At 32.7% G+C, this 17026-nt stretch overlaps 2 protein-coding genes across 3 annotated transcripts; one reads left to right on the top strand and one right to left on the bottom strand.

Moving 5' to 3' along the window:
• Positions 1-3446: 3446 nt before the first annotated feature.
• On the bottom strand, positions 3447-6729 carry LOC131952899 (uncharacterized). Its single transcript, XM_059315834.1, has 4 exons — positions 6554-6729; positions 4993-5106; positions 4342-4419; positions 3447-4171 (listed from the first exon to the last, which is right to left on the bottom strand). Exons 1-4 carry the CDS (start codon positions 6587-6589, stop codon positions 3668-3670), a joined length of 732 nt encoding a protein of 243 aa, XP_059171817.1. The 5' UTR covers positions 6590-6729; the 3' UTR covers positions 3447-3667.
• A 1319-nt stretch (positions 6730-8048) lies between these two features.
• LOC131952900 (uncharacterized) lies at positions 8049-16899 on the top strand. 2 transcript variants are annotated; one of them, XM_059315837.1, is made up of 14 exons: positions 8049-8263; positions 10146-10286; positions 10565-10836; positions 11017-11065; positions 11496-11583; positions 12069-12172; positions 12372-12500; positions 12835-12977; positions 13531-13737; positions 14202-14387; positions 14633-15508; positions 15687-15717; positions 15822-15918; positions 16612-16899. In XM_059315837.1, the coding sequence occupies exons 2-14, from the start codon at positions 10152-10154 to the stop codon at positions 16686-16688; spliced, it is 2394 nt and encodes a 797-aa protein (XP_059171820.1). In that variant the 5' UTR covers positions 8049-8263; positions 10146-10151; the 3' UTR covers positions 16689-16899. The 2 variants fall into 2 exon arrangements, with proteins under 2 accessions (XP_059171820.1, XP_059171819.1); XM_059315836.1 differs by having other exon boundaries at positions 8049-8295.
• Positions 16900-17026: the final 127 nt, after the last annotated feature.

Genomic DNA, 17026 nt, shown 5'->3' with positions numbered 1-17026 from the left:
ATGGCATTTGTATTGCTAGATGGCTAAAATAAATAAACGAAAAAGTTGGAACAGGCACAGGTGTGAAAGAAAGGATAGGCAAAGCAAGAAAATTTTTCACCCAAGATATGGCCCTCTAGAGATCTCTACTTAAACCCAGAGGCGTAGCGACCCTTCCCGGCGCCTGGGGACAAACTTTCAATTTGGCGCCCCCCTAGGGAGCAAATTTTCAATTGCAAAAAAAAAAAATGCAGCTAAAATGACATTTTAATTTGTTTTTACAACCCATTTTGGTGCCCTCTAAGGTCGGCGCCACACCCCTTTCCCCCCCCCCCCCCCCCATATCGCTACACCTCTGCTTAAACCAAAATTCGCATAATCAACTCCAATCTTAAGATTTGTCATATGGAGTGGAAACTCGGAGTTAAATAAACAGCTGCCAGTTGAGGGTAAAATAAGGAAGTGAAGTTGATGCTGGATAGGGAACACTTTATGAAAACCACCAAGAAGCATCATCAGACAAGCTCTCTTAAGTGGAAGCCATGCGCTGGAAAAGCTTTTTAAAACAATATGATGACGTGAACAAGAAGCCGACACCAATAGGTTTAGTTACACTTCAAGTGAAAGGGTCACGATATATAACTATGGAGCACATCGTGGCTCACACCCAGCAGGAATCAGAGTTTCTTCCAGACTTTTTTCTCCGGGGGGGGGGGGGCACTTGAAATCTTCGGGGGGGGGGGGGCGGTAAACTTTCTTCGGGGGGGGGGGGCGGACACTGTTAAAAGTATATATTTTCTATATAAATTATATAAATTTCATTTCTTTCGGGGGGCGGTAAAAAATTTTCGGGGGGGCTAGGCCCCCCCCCCCCCCCCCCGAAGAGATGCCTGGAAGAAACTCTGGCAGGAATAATGGGCTTTACTTTAAGTAAGAAAGCACTTCCACGACGTCTACCAATTATCATGCTAATTATTAACTGTTGGACAAGCTGTAGCATTTAGAGGGCGGAGCTGATTATCACCATAACCATTCAACAAGCACTATCTCGATTCAATTTTTAAATGCCCATGCCCCGTCTCTCTTTTCGGCATAAACATGACATCATTTTATTTTATATCTTTTTTATAAAAAAAGACGTGATGTATCTCCCATTTGGCCTTGCTTGAGTTTGTTTTTTAGAAAATGATTTAGCTAAACAGTTCAGCGTGGTGTGTAGTATATCTCATTGACAGTTACAGTATATTTGATTCATTCCGTGTTAGTAATCTGTTGGCAGTGGCGTAGCGAGGGGGGGGGGGGCGGGGTATTTAGGGGGGGGGGGCAACAAGGCAAAAAATAGCAAAATATATAGAGAAAAAATTAAGAGATTAATTCGAGTGTTAAAAAGTATTTTAAGAGCAAATTTGACAAATCCCGACAAGGGTGGAGGGGGGTGCAAATCAAAAATTGAAAGTTTGTCCCCGAGCGCCGGGAAGGGTCGCTACGTCTCTCGGGGGGAGGGGGGTGACATCCGACCTCGCTACGCCACTGTCTGTTGGTGTATTTTTAAAACCATTTAGTACACTTTTTACTGTTCATCTAGCGGTCGACTGTCTGAGTGAATATTTACTATTATCTGCCCGTTAGAACACTAACATAGTGCGCATTTACACATATGCCTAGATAGACTCTATATAAGGGCGCAGAATTGATAGTTCGCCCCAGACCCGCTATGCCCCTGAGGACATGCCAGAGAGCAGCGTAAAGGCTATATGAAGATCAGTGCCGCCACCACCACCCCCCGAAGAGATGCCGGGAAGAAACTCTGATGAAGATGTTAATGAACAGTAATCCTACGTTACTAGACTTGAACTGATTTTAAGAATCTAAGAATATCAAATGTGTCGATGGGATAAAGGGAAAAATTATCAAAGCTGAAAGTTTATGAGATATCAAAAGTAAAGTAACATCTTTCGATTCCCAGAAATCGCACAAAAGTTACATGTAGGATCTAATACGTATATATGAAATTTTGCCCATCTAGCTGAAAAGATACCAACGCAAGTGCAAATATTGTAGGTTTAGACTAATGGTTTTTTTTTTGTGTTGGATTTTCGAAGTACATTCAGCTTTCATTATTACACTTCCATTCAAAGATCTCTGAATATAATTTATTTTATTATAAAAAAAAACTGTTAATATTAGAACCCGTTTTTTTTATTTATTACTAATGCACTGTATGTATATAAATATATTCTACTCATTCATACAACAATATAGGCTACACATAATCAAATATCATTATTGAAAATAATTAATGAATTAATGTGACATTTTCATTTTGGGGGTCATCTATAAACGACATCACACTTAAAAATGGATTTCACCTCCCTATTGTCACAAAAACCCAGAGCACTACTATAAAATGATGTCACACCTCAGGATACCACAACCTCAAAATTGACATTTTTATTTTTAAAACCGCCACTTCTGTCTAAAGATATACTCAGCTTTGTCAACAGTGCATACATTGATCATGATCAATTTTGATTAGAAATTTCATCAAAACAATAATAAATTGCCAGATAACCAATAAATTTAGTTTTAATATTACTTTGTAAAACAACAATTGTGTCATCAGTGTTTCTAAATTGGGCCCTCCTCCCACCGACCCGCCCCCACCATCCATCGATCCATCACACATCCTCAGACAAGTCTGAACCTCTATAAGTGTAAGGTCGTTTACAGGTGACCCTTGCAAGATCTTAACATTCATTTAAATTACCGTCATTTATTAAAACTAGATTTATTGTTGTATTAAGGCCTTTAAATTTATAATCCATTCAACTTATGTGCTTTAATTAAATAAATTGCAACAAAAAATTATAATGTATGCTACAGTTCTTATTAGGTAAAAAAAAAAAATCTTTCAATTTAAAAACCTCAAAGAATAAAGAAAACAAATTATTCCTTATGTCAAATTACTGTTTGAGGCTTCTAAATCCCAGTATAAAAAAAATTACCTGGAAAAAATGTGTCTAGCTATTGTAAGAAAATATAGAAAATATTTAAAATTAAACTCGTAATTATAATCTGCAGAGTAGCTAGCTATGGAATAAAATAGCAAAAAGTAAAAAATATGAAAAAGGTTTATAGCCTTTATGAGGCCTCTTTGGTACACTTAAAAATGTTTTTAAAATATAAATACAATATATTACTACAATAATAAAACTACCAAAAAATTCAAAATATAAATTATGTGAAATAATGTTTCTTCATCAATAATTATGAAAAAAATCAATCATGTTACAACAATGTTTTGTTCCAATTTTTCAAAAACTTCAACAAAAATCAAATACATGTAAATTATCAATAAATTAATTCACATTTAAAATCACAATTTAAAAAAGAGAAAAAATAACATCTTTCAAAAAATTAAAATTATTAAAGAAATTAAAAGTCTACAAACTGGATATTTTTAAAAAGCGTTTTAATTTGCATTTTTAAGTCTTTTCTTATGGATTAGGAAAAATGCATTTAGTATTATTAGATGGTTTTGAGAAAATGCCTTTGTAAGTATAAGTCATATCAAAATAATTGTATAATGAAATTTATCTATAAAAAAACTAAAGTTATGCTTATTGTAACTTATGAAATAGTCATCAAATAGTCAGTCTATGTTTTATTAAATAGTACAGTTCTTAAACTATTCAACAGTCTGAACCACTGGAGCAGCTGATGCTTGACTATCAGAAGATGCACAGTTATTCATATTTATCTGTTCAGTCTGCGCAGGCCTGATGTCAATATCTGTGTAATTACAGTGAGCAGTTGCTGCTGGCACACGAGGACGATACCAGGACATACATGAGGCCACGGTCTCACGGTGATTAGATTTTCTAAGTTTTGCTTGTCTTTGTCTGTTTTGTGTTGTCAACATCAAAGCTTCATTGTTCATAGCGTTGATAAGATCACGGTTGGGAGAATCTCCACCATACACTGTACGATAAGTTGTGGTATATGCTGTATCAAAAGAAGTCTGAGGACGGTGTACCAACTTTTGTACATTAGGTTCATTTAATCTAAAATCTTTTCTATATGTGGAAGTCAGAGGTCGTCCAGCTTTTAAACAAGAAGTATTGGGGCACCAGGCCATAAAGTTTGGGTCAAACGCCCCAGATTTTTCTGGATGTCTACGTCTTCCCAGTCCCTTTTTTAGGAAAGAAACAGGTTTGTTAATTAAGATTTGATTTCCAAAAAGAAAAGATATATTTTGATTTCATGTACTGAAAGTGTGCTATCTTTTAAATAATCATATCAAACACCCTAGTTGTCTTTATTTAAATTCAAAGTTAATCGTTAACTGTTTGTTTATCTTACCTGTTCAAAGTAAGTTGCATCAATGGTGGAAGAATTTCTGTTGTCATGCAAAGAAAATACATGTGAAGAAACTGGTAGCTGTAGCAAGGAAAAATAAATTTCAAAATATATTAAAATAAAAAATTACAATGCTGTTTATAAAGCATAAGAAAATAAAATGCATAAAAAAGTGATTTTTCAACAACATAAAAAAATATAGTTGTTACCAATTGTATATTTTAAGTTGTGTGGCCTTCTTTTCTAAAACTGAGTTATTTTAAATGTAAACAAAGACAGTGCTGTATTTACTAGATCTCAGTTGTAGTGACACACATTTGTCCAGACAAATTAACACCACACCCAGGGCATGCTGTATGAAAACCTTGTGAATGCACTGAACCCCTTGGTGACCGCCCAGGTGACGGGCACAATGGATGCCACCAGGTATACTACTGCAAGAACAGCAGGTGCAACCCCTGATTCGGTTTAGTTATTGAATGTAGTGGCTCACTGTGTCTCTAATATAAGGTTCTTGGAGAGCCTGGAGGTCCCAGGTGTATTCTCAACAACTTCTTAAAGTTTCATGGCAATCTGATCCATGGTGCTTAAAGTGCATTAAAGACAAACTTGCATTTATATAGAGAAAAAAATATAACTTAGAATACTTCATACAGATGAACGGTAGATGAATTTATTAGGTGGTTGTGGTTTAGCTAGCTGTCTATATTCATTAACAAAGTCAGTTCGTGTCCTACTTCTGTAATGACCATAGTAGCCAGTTGGAAACTGAAAAATAATAAAGTTTGATACATTCATAAGGAAATTAAAAATTCATTTCTATATCATGTTAAATATCTCTAAAAGATACAAACAGGCATACAAAATGTAGGTGATTAGTATTCAATTCCTATTGTTAGGCTATAGAACCTATGTGAATGGATGGATCAGTCAAATCAACATGTTATCACAAAGATTTTTTAGAGGTCTCCTTAGTATTAATAGCAGTGGTGCTTTTGATGATGGGTAAGAATGACAAAAAGAAGCCTAATTAATATTGTGAAGCAAAAACAGTGAGTGTAGCTATTTTTACTCAAGTGTGGATATTCTAAAATTAGTTAGCTATATCTCCATAACAACATAATTGTTTTAAAATTAAACGTAACAAAGCTGAACACATCAGACAAGGCTGCTTGTTCTCCCTATCGCTCTCAACATCTACCTAGAGAGTATTATGACTGACTAACATCCACTTCATGGATGAGACATAGATGTCAAAGAAGAACTTGAAGATGAATTGATAGAATTAGTACATAGATTAAACAGATATGGCATGGAAATCAATGCCAACAAGAAGATCATGACCAACATGGAAGACATAAAAGAGTGCACTGGGCTGCCTGTTGCAGAGTTACTCAGAGCAGCAGATGACAAAGACAAATAGGAGATAATTATTAGAAAATCAACTGTGGTGACCCAACAACCCCCAATAAGGGCTTAAGGATTATTAATTGATTGAACAAGGAAGAGGTAAGCTTATTACTACTACCAAGTAAAACTACTCTCAAGATCCTATATTATATCGGTAAGCCTAAGCCTGAATGAGGACTAAATAAAACTAATAAATTTTTAAAAAGTGCTATAAAGATCTATATAAATACAAAATCAAAAGTGCTAAACTAAAAGGCTAAATTTAACAAATTACTATTATACATTAGTATACATTAACTTCACTGCCCGGGGGAGGGGGGGGGGGAGGGGCTCAGTCTCTAGATCTAGATCTCAAGTACACTTACACAGACTTACTTAATCCTTAGAGTTTCTGTTTAGTTTAGTGTTTGTGTTAAGACTTTCTTTATGCTCACTCTAAATAAAATCTAACTATTACTTTACTTAACTAGTAGATCTAGATCTAGTACCTAGCCTAGCCACTAGCTAGTGACACTAATTTAGTAATTTACCTACACTACTAGTACTACTAGTCTAGATCTAGATCTACAACTAATCTACCTAGTCTAGCAGTCCTAGGCCTAGCACTAGAGTAGACTAGAGATCTTGATCTAGAAATCTAGATCTAGAATCTAGCCTTTTAATTTTTTATCATTAATTTAAATTTTATAATTTAATTAATAATAATTTTAAAATAATTTTAAATAAATAGGCCTAATTATTAAATTAATGAATTATTTTTTAATTAATAATTATTCCTACTTGTACTTATTACTACTTAACTTACCCAACTTCCAACTACGTGCGTGGAAACTTTAGCCATCTTAAATATTTTAAGTCATTACTTAAAAGATATCAGACGACAATATGTATTAACTTGGCCTATACAGATCGTTACCAAGTTATGTCCAACTATGTTACTAAATTGTTACGATCGTCACACAGCCTCGAAAGTGGCGTATCTATGGAACACAAAAATAAGAGGGCGCTTTAGTCGGAATTTCTATTTGTCCAAATCTAAAACATTTTTTTTTAAAACCTGATGACGATCATGTGTCTTTGTAAGATATATATATATATATATATATATATATATATATATATATATATACTTGAACACGCTATATATGTGTATTACGGTCAAATCCCGAAGTCGGCCGACGCATTTGCTCGCCAATATACGCATTGGCCAATATCACCTTTTTTTCGCCGGCCAAAGTCAGAATTAGATGATCATGAGCACTTGCTTTTTTAAAATATATATACTGTTTTGAGCATGACATTGGGTCTTTGTTAATAATTTATTAAATAAACGACAGAAACATTCAATAGCTTCGGGTGTCTTCCCCTACCCCTCTTCCCCAGGAGATACCTGAAAAACATGTTAGCTAAGTAAGATGATGCATTTATAACATAAATGTCGTGTTCTGTGCTCTCAAGATTTCGCATAGTAACTATTGACAGCCTCTGATCAGATTTGAAGTGTCAGGTATCACTTTTACTTTTTGTCCAAACAAAGCATCATAAGGCGACTATTGTTTATAACGGTTTTTTTTTATAAATTGAATGAATTTGACACTCTCAGCCTGATCGGATGAGCCTTGGCTGATGCTGCGCTTTGGTATTCCGTAAACTCGTTTTAGCTCAGCCATATGTTATTTAATACACATATAATTTGATTCGCAAATTCTGTTCCGTTATCTAATAGAAGCACGCTATCGGGGCATCAATGGTAGTGAAGACATATGGTAGGCTAAGCAATTCCAGCCTTTTAGGTTTGTTTTCAAAACTCGCAATAATATGAACTTGGTTCATAAAAACAGTCTGGAAGAAACACTGGTCTGAACTCTGTCAACATAGAGTATTTTAATCAATTCCCATTACAATTTATCAAACAGTTTTGTAAAACGCGAAATATTCGCTGAAATTCGTTTTCTAACATTGCTTTTTTATAACGCAAAGTGTGACGTCACACCATCTGAACCCCCCCCTCCATTCATCACACACAAAATTACGGATGTCCTCCCCCCTACGAATGTGACGTCATTTATGGACGACCCCATAGCCTATATATATATATATATATATATATATATATATATATATATATATATATATATATATATATATATATATATATATATAGCCACTGTATATGAGGTGGATGCTATTCTGTAAAATAGCTTTGCTGTTAATATTGATTTGGTCAATACATTTTAAATGGCTTTAAAATTCACAATTTACCTGGCAAATTCTTTTTATTTCGTCTGCTAGACCTCAGGCCTAGTGTTTAAATTTCTATAAAGACTTAAAATATTTTTAAAAAACTAATTAAAATGTATCAGATCTAGATCTAGAATCTATGTCTGGATCTACCCCATTAAATAATAAATATAGATCTAGACCTAATTTAGATCTATATCTAAGTATTTTGCAGAAAAGTAGCAAAGACTTGTGAATCTGAGAAGACGAGCAACTCCGAGTCAACTCGCCGACAGTACAGTACAGTTAAACAGTACAACACTACAAGTACAACTGTTTCTCAAAGTTTCAATCTCATTCAACGTCCAATCATAACGATAATATTATAATAATGCAAATTATTTTAAAAATTTAGTGACTCTTCTTGGCTAATTCTGATTGACTAGATCTAACTAAACTAGTAATCTAGATTCAGTCTAGAATTTACATTTACAGTAATAGGTTACGCCCCCAATAAATATATTTTTATTTTACTTAGTAATACTAATACTTAGTTTAGTTCTAGTAGATCTACTACTTCTTAGTACTACAACTTACTTAGCTGCCCCTCTTGCTCTTAGTCTTCGTGACTTAGTCGTACAGTAACTCAGACTGTAAGAGTCCTACTCGAGGTCACGTACTCTTAGTGTCCTTATTACTCAAATAAAGTTGAAAGTACAAAATTAAATTAGATCTAAGTACTACCAATATAAATTATTAATTAATAATATTAGTTGAAGTAAGTTGGCTAAATTTAATGTATACTTATACTATACTAAATATACTTATGATCTAATTCTAGTTTTATTTTTAATAAATTAGATCTATGATCTAGTATTCTAGTTATTAGTCATTATTAGAATTACTTATTAATTAGTATTAGACTCCAGATCTACTCACTAGGTTTAATAGTTTAACTTAATTATAAGTTAGGGGTTGTCCATAAATGAAGTCACACTCGGAGGGGGGAGGGGTCCGTAATTTTTTGATGAGGGGGAGGGGGATCAGATGGTGTGATGTCACACTTTTGCATTATAAAAAAGCAATGTTAGAATATGAGTTTTCGCCGTTATTTCGCATTTTAGAAAACTGTTTTAGTAAATTGTAATAGGAATCCATGAAAATAATCTATGTTGACAGAGTTCAGACAAGATTTTGGAAAAATATAGATGTTTTAAGAAAAATTCAACTGCAATTTTGATGGGGGTTGTAGGCTGGGGTGTGACATCATTTTAAGAGTGGTCTGGCTTTTTATGATAATGTGGGGGGGGGGGGGGGGTAAAAATTATCCAAAAAGGCGAGTTGTCATTTATGGATGACCCCTTACTAGATCTAGTGGCCTAGCAGTAGAGAGCTGGACTGCTAACCCGTAAGTCTCGAGTTCAAATCCGGGTTCAAGTCAGTAAACCGCTGAGGCGGGGGGGGGGGGGGGGGGGGAAGACGACATATGTCCCCGGGCGCCGACCTGAGGGGATGGCGCCAAATTGAAAGTTTGAGGGGGAGGTGCAAATGAAAAGTTCGAGGGGGGTGCAAATCGAAAGTTTGTCCCTAGGCACCGGAAGGGTCGCTACGCCTCTGGTAGACCGTCCCTGAGTCCATCCAACTCTGATGGGTACCTAACTCACGTTAGGGAAAGTAAAGGTGGCTGGGCATAGTGCTGACCACACTATCTCTTCATATGCCGAGGTCACAGAAACAAGTGAACTCTACTTCACTTGCCCTATAGACCGTCAGGTTTGAAAAGGGAACTTTACCTTACTAGATCTAATACTACTAATACGTAAGTTACTAACTTAATTCTACAGTACTGTATGACTTAGAATTAGATCTAGAATCTAGATCACTTTAAGATATTATCAGACAATCCCTAGTATAAAAATCCACCAGATATTTTTTTTTAAATTATCTAGCTTTTTAATACTATTTTTATTAAAATATGTTATTTAATGTAAATGATAGGTCAGAAATAAGAAGTAACATTCATATGAAAATGTAAAATTGTTACAAGAAAGAGGGGGGGGGGGGGGCATTTTAATTGTCAAAAAAATTAAATTGTATTGCAAGAAATTATTAAGTCATGTTGTCATTTACTCCAACATTTAATATTATTGCTGCTCATTGAATTCTTTTAATTTTAGAAAAAAATGTGGAACAGCCAAGATTCTGCTCTTAGCAGCCATAATACATCATCCTTCATTCAAGACTCACAATGTTCTGAGTTTTCTCAAATTAACACCCAGGATATGTTTTCTCAAAACAATTCAGGAGTTCAAAATGAAGTAATTTTTTTAAATATTATAATGCAAAGTTGTAATATTGAATAGTTATTTACTAGTGGTATATAACAGTTTGGACTGTCAGTATGGCCTTAAAAACCTTGTGTGCTTTTATTAAAACTTGTTACTATAAAAAAGTGGGTATACCAACAACTCTATAAAATTATATAGCATAGATATTATTATTATTATAGAACCCTCAAAATGGTTACTGTACCCAATATGTTGTAAATAATGTTTTTAAAAAATTCAGCAATATAACCATATTCTTTTTTTTACAGATGTTATACCATCAGAATTCTAAAAAAATGAGTATGTATGAAAAATGGCTGAATAAAAGGTCATTGTATAAAAAAGATCCTCAGCAAACAGGAGTAGTTGAATCAAAATCACAAATATACAATGATGCTGCAAATAATAGAATAACATGTTTATCAACTGGTAATAATTCCTCTGTCAGTTCTGTAAATAAGCCAACTGCACCTGTAAAAACATCCCACTTAGCACTCAAACGTTCTTTGGATAATTCTCAAAGTATAACATCACTGGAAAGGTAACTTCTCTATGTTATACATGGAATTAAAAATATATATTCACATTATTATTTCAACCAACATGTTCTTGGCTTGTAACTTAATTACAGAAGTTTAGGAACAATCAGTATACTAAGTATCACTAGAAGACTTTGAGGTTATCCATAAACATCACATTCCTGGTGATATTTATTTTTCAGCAATGGTTTAGAACAAATGAAAAGTGCATTCCTAGATTACAGCATTGAGGTACTATTTCTACATATTTGGATGACAATTTTTAAGCTATTAAAATTCAATTATTATCTTTTGCTCTGTTATTTTTCTAATTCAATACAAGGTATTGAGTAAATATCATACTGAGTACATCTTACAATACATATCCCTTTTATTAAGTATCTAATAGTAATTGATATATTCAAAATAAGAGTATGGGATAATAAACAATTGTCTTTTAAATAAATTTTAGGTGGTTATTACATAGTCTGATTAGATATGCATCTTATAACCCTACCCATTAGATCTAGCTGCAGTGTTAGGTGTGACAATCACAAAAATAATTTTTTTAAAGGCAACTCCTAGTTAACTATCTAATTCTTAACTGACTTTGTAAATATATCTTTTTAAATATTTACATCTTAATACTAGATATTACCATGGTCTACTATAAATTTTTTAGGTAAAAAACTGCCTCAACTTTATTAAGGAAAAAGTGGAAAATGTTGCAGATATGTCACATGAACAACTTAGCCTAACTGTTACTGCATGTATGTTAAACTTGCATTTTATTTATTTTACTTATTAAACGTAATTAATGGTTGTAAATTAAAACAAAGGTAATATAAGTACTTTGAAATAATCATACAACTTTGTATGCTACTTTTTCATTTTACAGTATTATTGCATATAATAAGTTTAATACCATCGAGCATAAGGAAAATTAATTGCATTAAATATCTCTGACTTTTTACATATGCAATACAAATGTTTTTTTTAAAAAGAGTTTAAATGCTAATATGACCTATATTCAAAATTTAAAAATAACCTAAAGTGTTTTAAATTAATGTATTTTACAAATTGTCATTTTTTAACTCCGAATTGTTGTTGCTAAGACTGTTCAAAAAAAGTTCTATCGTTTTCTGAGCTTCCTGCAATTTGATTGAATGGCATTTTTTTTAATTGCAGTTAATATATGTTTAAATGTTAAAACAAATAGTTCATTAAACTTGTGTTTGAACATCTATATCTATAGTTCTTGAAGACATCTGGAAGAATCAAGAAAAGTTACAAAAATTTATTGAAGATCAAAATAAAAGCAAAGCAACTGTTACAGAACTTGAAAAACTTGTTGCAGTGGTAAAATGATGTTTTATAATTTAATGCCATTAAAAGCAGTTTATACAAAAAGTTCTTACTCTAATATTGTTGAAAATTGCGTGCACAAATAGGTCCTTACTAGACTTGTTCATTTGACCCTGCATTTTACACTCTAACATATAAATTACTTTTTCTCCAAGCTCAATGAACCTAAAATTTGCTTCAATTTTTATTTCAGAAAGATTCCCAGATCTCTTTTTTGCAAAATCAACTGCAGAATGCTAACAGAGAGAATTCAGAGACATTATCAAAAACAATAAAAGAAAATATTGCTGCATTTCAGCTTCAAAATGACCAAAAGTTTGAGGTAAAAATTACCAAACATTGTGACTAATTCTAAATTATTACAATGCTGGCATTTTCTTTGACTTAAAACTTATTTTGAACAGTCATTAATTCAAGCAAATATAATTTTTTAATATATTGAATTCTACTTATTTTTATACATAATTTTTTTACATAATTCCTGGATCCCTGTTTCTGACTTTCTTCCATGCATGTTTAGTGTTTCATTTAACATATTTTCATCTTATTATGATGTTCATATCTTTAAAAAAGATAGCATAATTTTGCATTCATAATAAAATGAATCATAATAATATTATTCAAATTATTTATGTTATTATTGATTATTTTAACAGGAAATTTTTAAACTGATCAAAGAATCATTTCAATATCAGCATGACCAATTAGACAAACACAAGACACACATGGAGAAGTCATTATGTCAACATGGGACTTTGGAAAATTCATTTACGGACACAATAGCTGAACTTGAAAAAAAGTAATATTAAACAACTAATTACCCGACAACAAATAATCTAATTAAGTGACTCCATCCAGTATGTGACAATGTGGTATACAGTACCGTATACAGAGCGCTTGACTGCCAACCCAAAAGTCTCGAGTTGGATCTTGGTCGTGAGTCTGTAAGACACTCCTGAGTCCACCCAGCTCTAATGGGTACATGACTCAATTAGGTTGAGAAAAAAGGCCTCTGGGCATAGTGTTGGCCACACCCTTCAAGTTGTAGATGTTTTCTTTTATGGATCGTCAGGTCTGAAAAGGGGTACTTTACTTAGGTTATTTTGGACCCTTTTTTACAATAGATAATATCTGTTGTTTAACATTGACATGCTTACCAAATATAAACACAGCTTTAAAATTTGGAATGATCACGAATGTTTCTATAGACAAGAGAGGTAACAATTTATCCATTTGGCTTCTTATTTGTTACAAAAAAAACTTCTGCAGTGTCATATGTAATGAAATCATTCCTAGATTTAAGCACAGTGTTTGTATTAGTAACTAAGAGATTACTGCCATTCTATTTTCAGAATATTGTCAGAAATTAATAAATTTCAAAAAAGTGTATCATTAATTGAGAAAAATTCCAAACCTAATTCAAGAGAGGACTTCAGCAACCTTTTCAGAACATATAATAAAGAAATTATGGACAGTCTGGCCAAATACGTGAAGCAAGCTGAAAAGCTACCATCAGGATTTAAAAATATGTTTAATGCACAGTACAGGGAACTTTTAAGGTAAACATTTAACAATCCTTCTTCTTTCTTAGTTTTAACATGGAGATTTCCTTCAACATAATTTATTTTCTAGATGTGCTTCCATGTCCATCCAAATACAATCTGCAAAGCAGCAGTAGTCTGATTTTGGAGTTATCACTCTTTGATTGGATTGCTGTCCCCAGTTAAAGACCCCCTTATCTGGGCTTTTGGGTTGGAAACCATAAGCTCTACAACTCTACTTTGCCCATTCTTTTAATTAACATTTGAGCAATATAGTTTATGCAGCTCATGATGCTTTTAAAACTTCTATTAAAAATGTCTAATATTGTTACAACTAATAAAAATAACAAAAGTGATTTAGAGCATATTTAGAAATTATTTGAAACTTGAACTCGAGTAGAGTGAGCTTTATATACAAAATGTATGTACATTTAATAAGGATGGTGATTAAATATTAATAGACCCAATACTTTTTTTTCAAGTACCCAGATAAAATCTTTGAAAACTCAGATTGATGAAATAATGAAAGTCAACACAAGTTCTACAAATATCACCCTTGCAAAAATACAGAAATCAGTTACAGAGAATAATGAATTGATGATACAGGCTGTTGGTCATAACATCAATAATACTGATACTTGTGCCATTTTAGAACTCATAGATGAAAGGTATCCCACTATTTATTTTTTGCATAACTATGCTAATTAAATTACTTTTAATGATAAAATTTTTTATTTTAATGTAGTGCCTCACTTATTTATTAAAATGATTATATTTTAATGTCGGGCCTGATTATAAATATTATAATATGTAGTTTAAAATAAGCAATGATAATAAATAAGCCATTTTTTAATGCAGTAATATGTTAAATTTTATTTTAATTATTTTTAAACAAATTATTTTTTTCCTGCAGAATTAACAAATTTTTGTCTTCAATGAACGACCATTTTCACCAAAATAACTCCAATACGTTTGCAAATAATCCAACCAAGTTTTTGCATAGTCCTGGAAAAGATCCTCATTCTAAAAAGGACTCTGCTATTAGTTCAGCGACTTATTTAAATCACCAAACACCATTCCCCAGTCTGAAAAATAACACTCCCAGTACAAGACCAGTGCCTTCTAAAAAGTACTGCACTAGATCATCAGGCTGTTTGACATCCAATAGTCCTAATATACAATATGCCAAAAAATGTCAATCGAGTGACAAAATTTTAAGGAGTAATACATCTAATGATGGGTGTCTTAAAGGTCAAAACTGGAAAAGTATGAAACATGATGTCAGCAGTCACGAAAATTATGTTCCAGATAAAAATTCATCAGATATGCTTAATGCAACAAGGTTAAATAAAGGAAAACAGTGTATGAAAGTTAGCTCCGATGAACTGGTAGGATATTCTGAAAATTTGACATACCTTTCATCTACAAAACAAAAGAGCAAAAACCAAAATACTGAAAATAGCATCTATACAAGAAAGAGAAGTAGAAGAAACAGCAATTTTGTTGTTGAAGAAGACATGACACTTGTCTATAATTCTAAACAAAATACTAATTCACCGATGCATTCTGTATATGAACCACCAAGAAAATCTGCTAGGACAGAATTTGCTTCAAATGCTTCAGAAAATGCAAATGATAGAATGAAAAATCAACAATGGTTGAACAGCAGAACTAAACCACTCAAGCTATGCAACAGTCAACACTTACAACCATTCAGTGTCAAAGCATCCACTCAAAATGATAAATTACCTTACCCTAACTTAACACTATCATCTTTTATTACAAAAGGGTAAGTAATACTAAGTGTAACCTCACCATCACAGTACTATAATTTACTCAGTCTGCCATTTCATTTTCAGTTAGTCACACTATAACAATAATCTAAACAAATCGCATTAATAGTGATAGGAATTTTTACTTGTCAAATTACCAAACATTTCAGATAATAAAATTTTTTTAAATTTCAGATTTACAAAAAATGACGGATACGCCAGTGATGTAAGGGCTTTATTTAACTAACATACATTCATTATGAAAAATTGTATCTGTTGAAAAAGATTTTTTTTTAGGACAAAATAATTTAAAAATCATTTTTTCCCCAGACAAACAGTTGTCATTCATCTCCTACGATATCGATAACCCAGATGACCATTAAAAAAGTGAATGCCCGCAGCCCTTATAGAGAGCGTATGATGCCAAGTATGTTCAAACTATTGTGATCAAATAATTTTAAATTAGTAAAAGATTTTAGAGTGCAACACACTACGGATTCACTGGGTTACTATAAATATAATCATGGACTAAAACGAACGGAACAAGTCCACCAGTGAGCACTATGGCAACTACATTTGTTTTAGAGAGCTCCCTCCCTATAATAGGGACATGGTTGGCCACTACATTCAATGACTACACCAAACCATGTGATACACCCCGTGCTGTCATAGGGTAACCAGTGGCTCCTGAGAGCATCCCAGACAAAGAAAATCACCCAAGTGCATTGTGTGTACTTATTTTTGAGGTGATTAATAACATTCAGCATGCCCTGAGGCTTCTGGGCAGTAGTGTGAACAAACCTTTCCCCAACAACTAGGATCCAAGAAATATTAAAATGATTATTAAACATTTTTTGCCAGACTGATATTTTTTTGAGTTTACACCCTTCATCACTTAAAGAGTTTTATTTAAGCCAGATCAACACTATGTTGCTTGAATTCTCTATAAAGTTAATTTTGCCCTCTATTATTAATGACATTCCTGACATAATTTGTGAACTAACTTTCATAAACAGATTGACTTCCACATGGAATTTAAACTATTGCATAAATATTTTCTTCACATCCAGTTTTCTTATTAGTTGACTAATAATACTTTACTAATTTTTTTTTCATGCAGATTTCTACAAGAACCACAGCTTTCAGAGGATTACAAGCCCAGTGCCAACTTTGCTTTCAGATATTAATAATATGTAACTGTAATACAAAAAAGAACTTGTTTAAAGTTATTTTACTTAAATTTCACTTAATAATTAATTGCCCACTTATTTGAGAGTTTGTCAGTTTTGCATGGTTTATTACTTTTATTAATGAAGAAAGCAAGAGCACAAGCTTTTAATGGCCACTTTCAACAAATATAATGTTTATAATCTCCTAAGCACAATTAAAATAAAAAGGGCAAAACTGACTTTATCTTTTTTTTGTTATGTTGTACTTGTCAAATCATATGTCCATACAGATTTTGAATGTTAGAAGAGGAAAATATTTATCGAATTCAATTTTGACTAGGCTCCATAGAGCCAAGTACGAAAAGA

This window comes from Physella acuta, unplaced genomic scaffold (assembly GCF_028476545.2).
Source record: "Physella acuta isolate Inbredline_101_S28 unplaced genomic scaffold, ASM2847654v3 ptg000893l, whole genome shotgun sequence".
Taxonomy (NCBI): domain Eukaryota; kingdom Metazoa; phylum Mollusca; class Gastropoda; family Physidae; genus Physella; species Physella acuta.
The sequence above is the reverse complement of the archived record's forward strand: the minus strand, read 5'-3'. Positions and strand labels throughout refer to the sequence as shown.

Bases quoted from the DNA above. Each gene is read 5' to 3' on its own strand.
- LOC131952899 (XM_059315834.1), bottom strand. From the start codon at position 6,589: ATGGCTAAAGTTTCCACGCACGTAGTTGGAAGTTGG. The intron at 5,107-6,553 runs GTAAGTTAAGTA...ATTATTTTTCAG, and splicing joins CGCACGTAGTTGGAAGTTGG to TTTCCAACTGGCTACTATGG. The intron at 4,172-4,341 runs GTAAGATAAACA...TTCCTAAAAAAG, and splicing joins ATGCAACTTACTTTGAACAG to GGACTGGGAAGACGTAGACA.
- LOC131952900 (XM_059315837.1), top strand. From the start codon at position 10,152: ATGTGGAACAGCCAAGATTCTGCTCTTAGCAGCCATAATACATCATCC. The intron at 12,978-13,530 runs GTAATATTAAAC...TTCTATTTTCAG, and splicing joins ATAGCTGAACTTGAAAAAAA to AATATTGTCAGAAATTAATA. The intron at 14,388-14,632 runs GTATCCCACTAT...TTTTTCCTGCAG, and splicing joins TTAGAACTCATAGATGAAAG to AATTAACAAATTTTTGTCTT.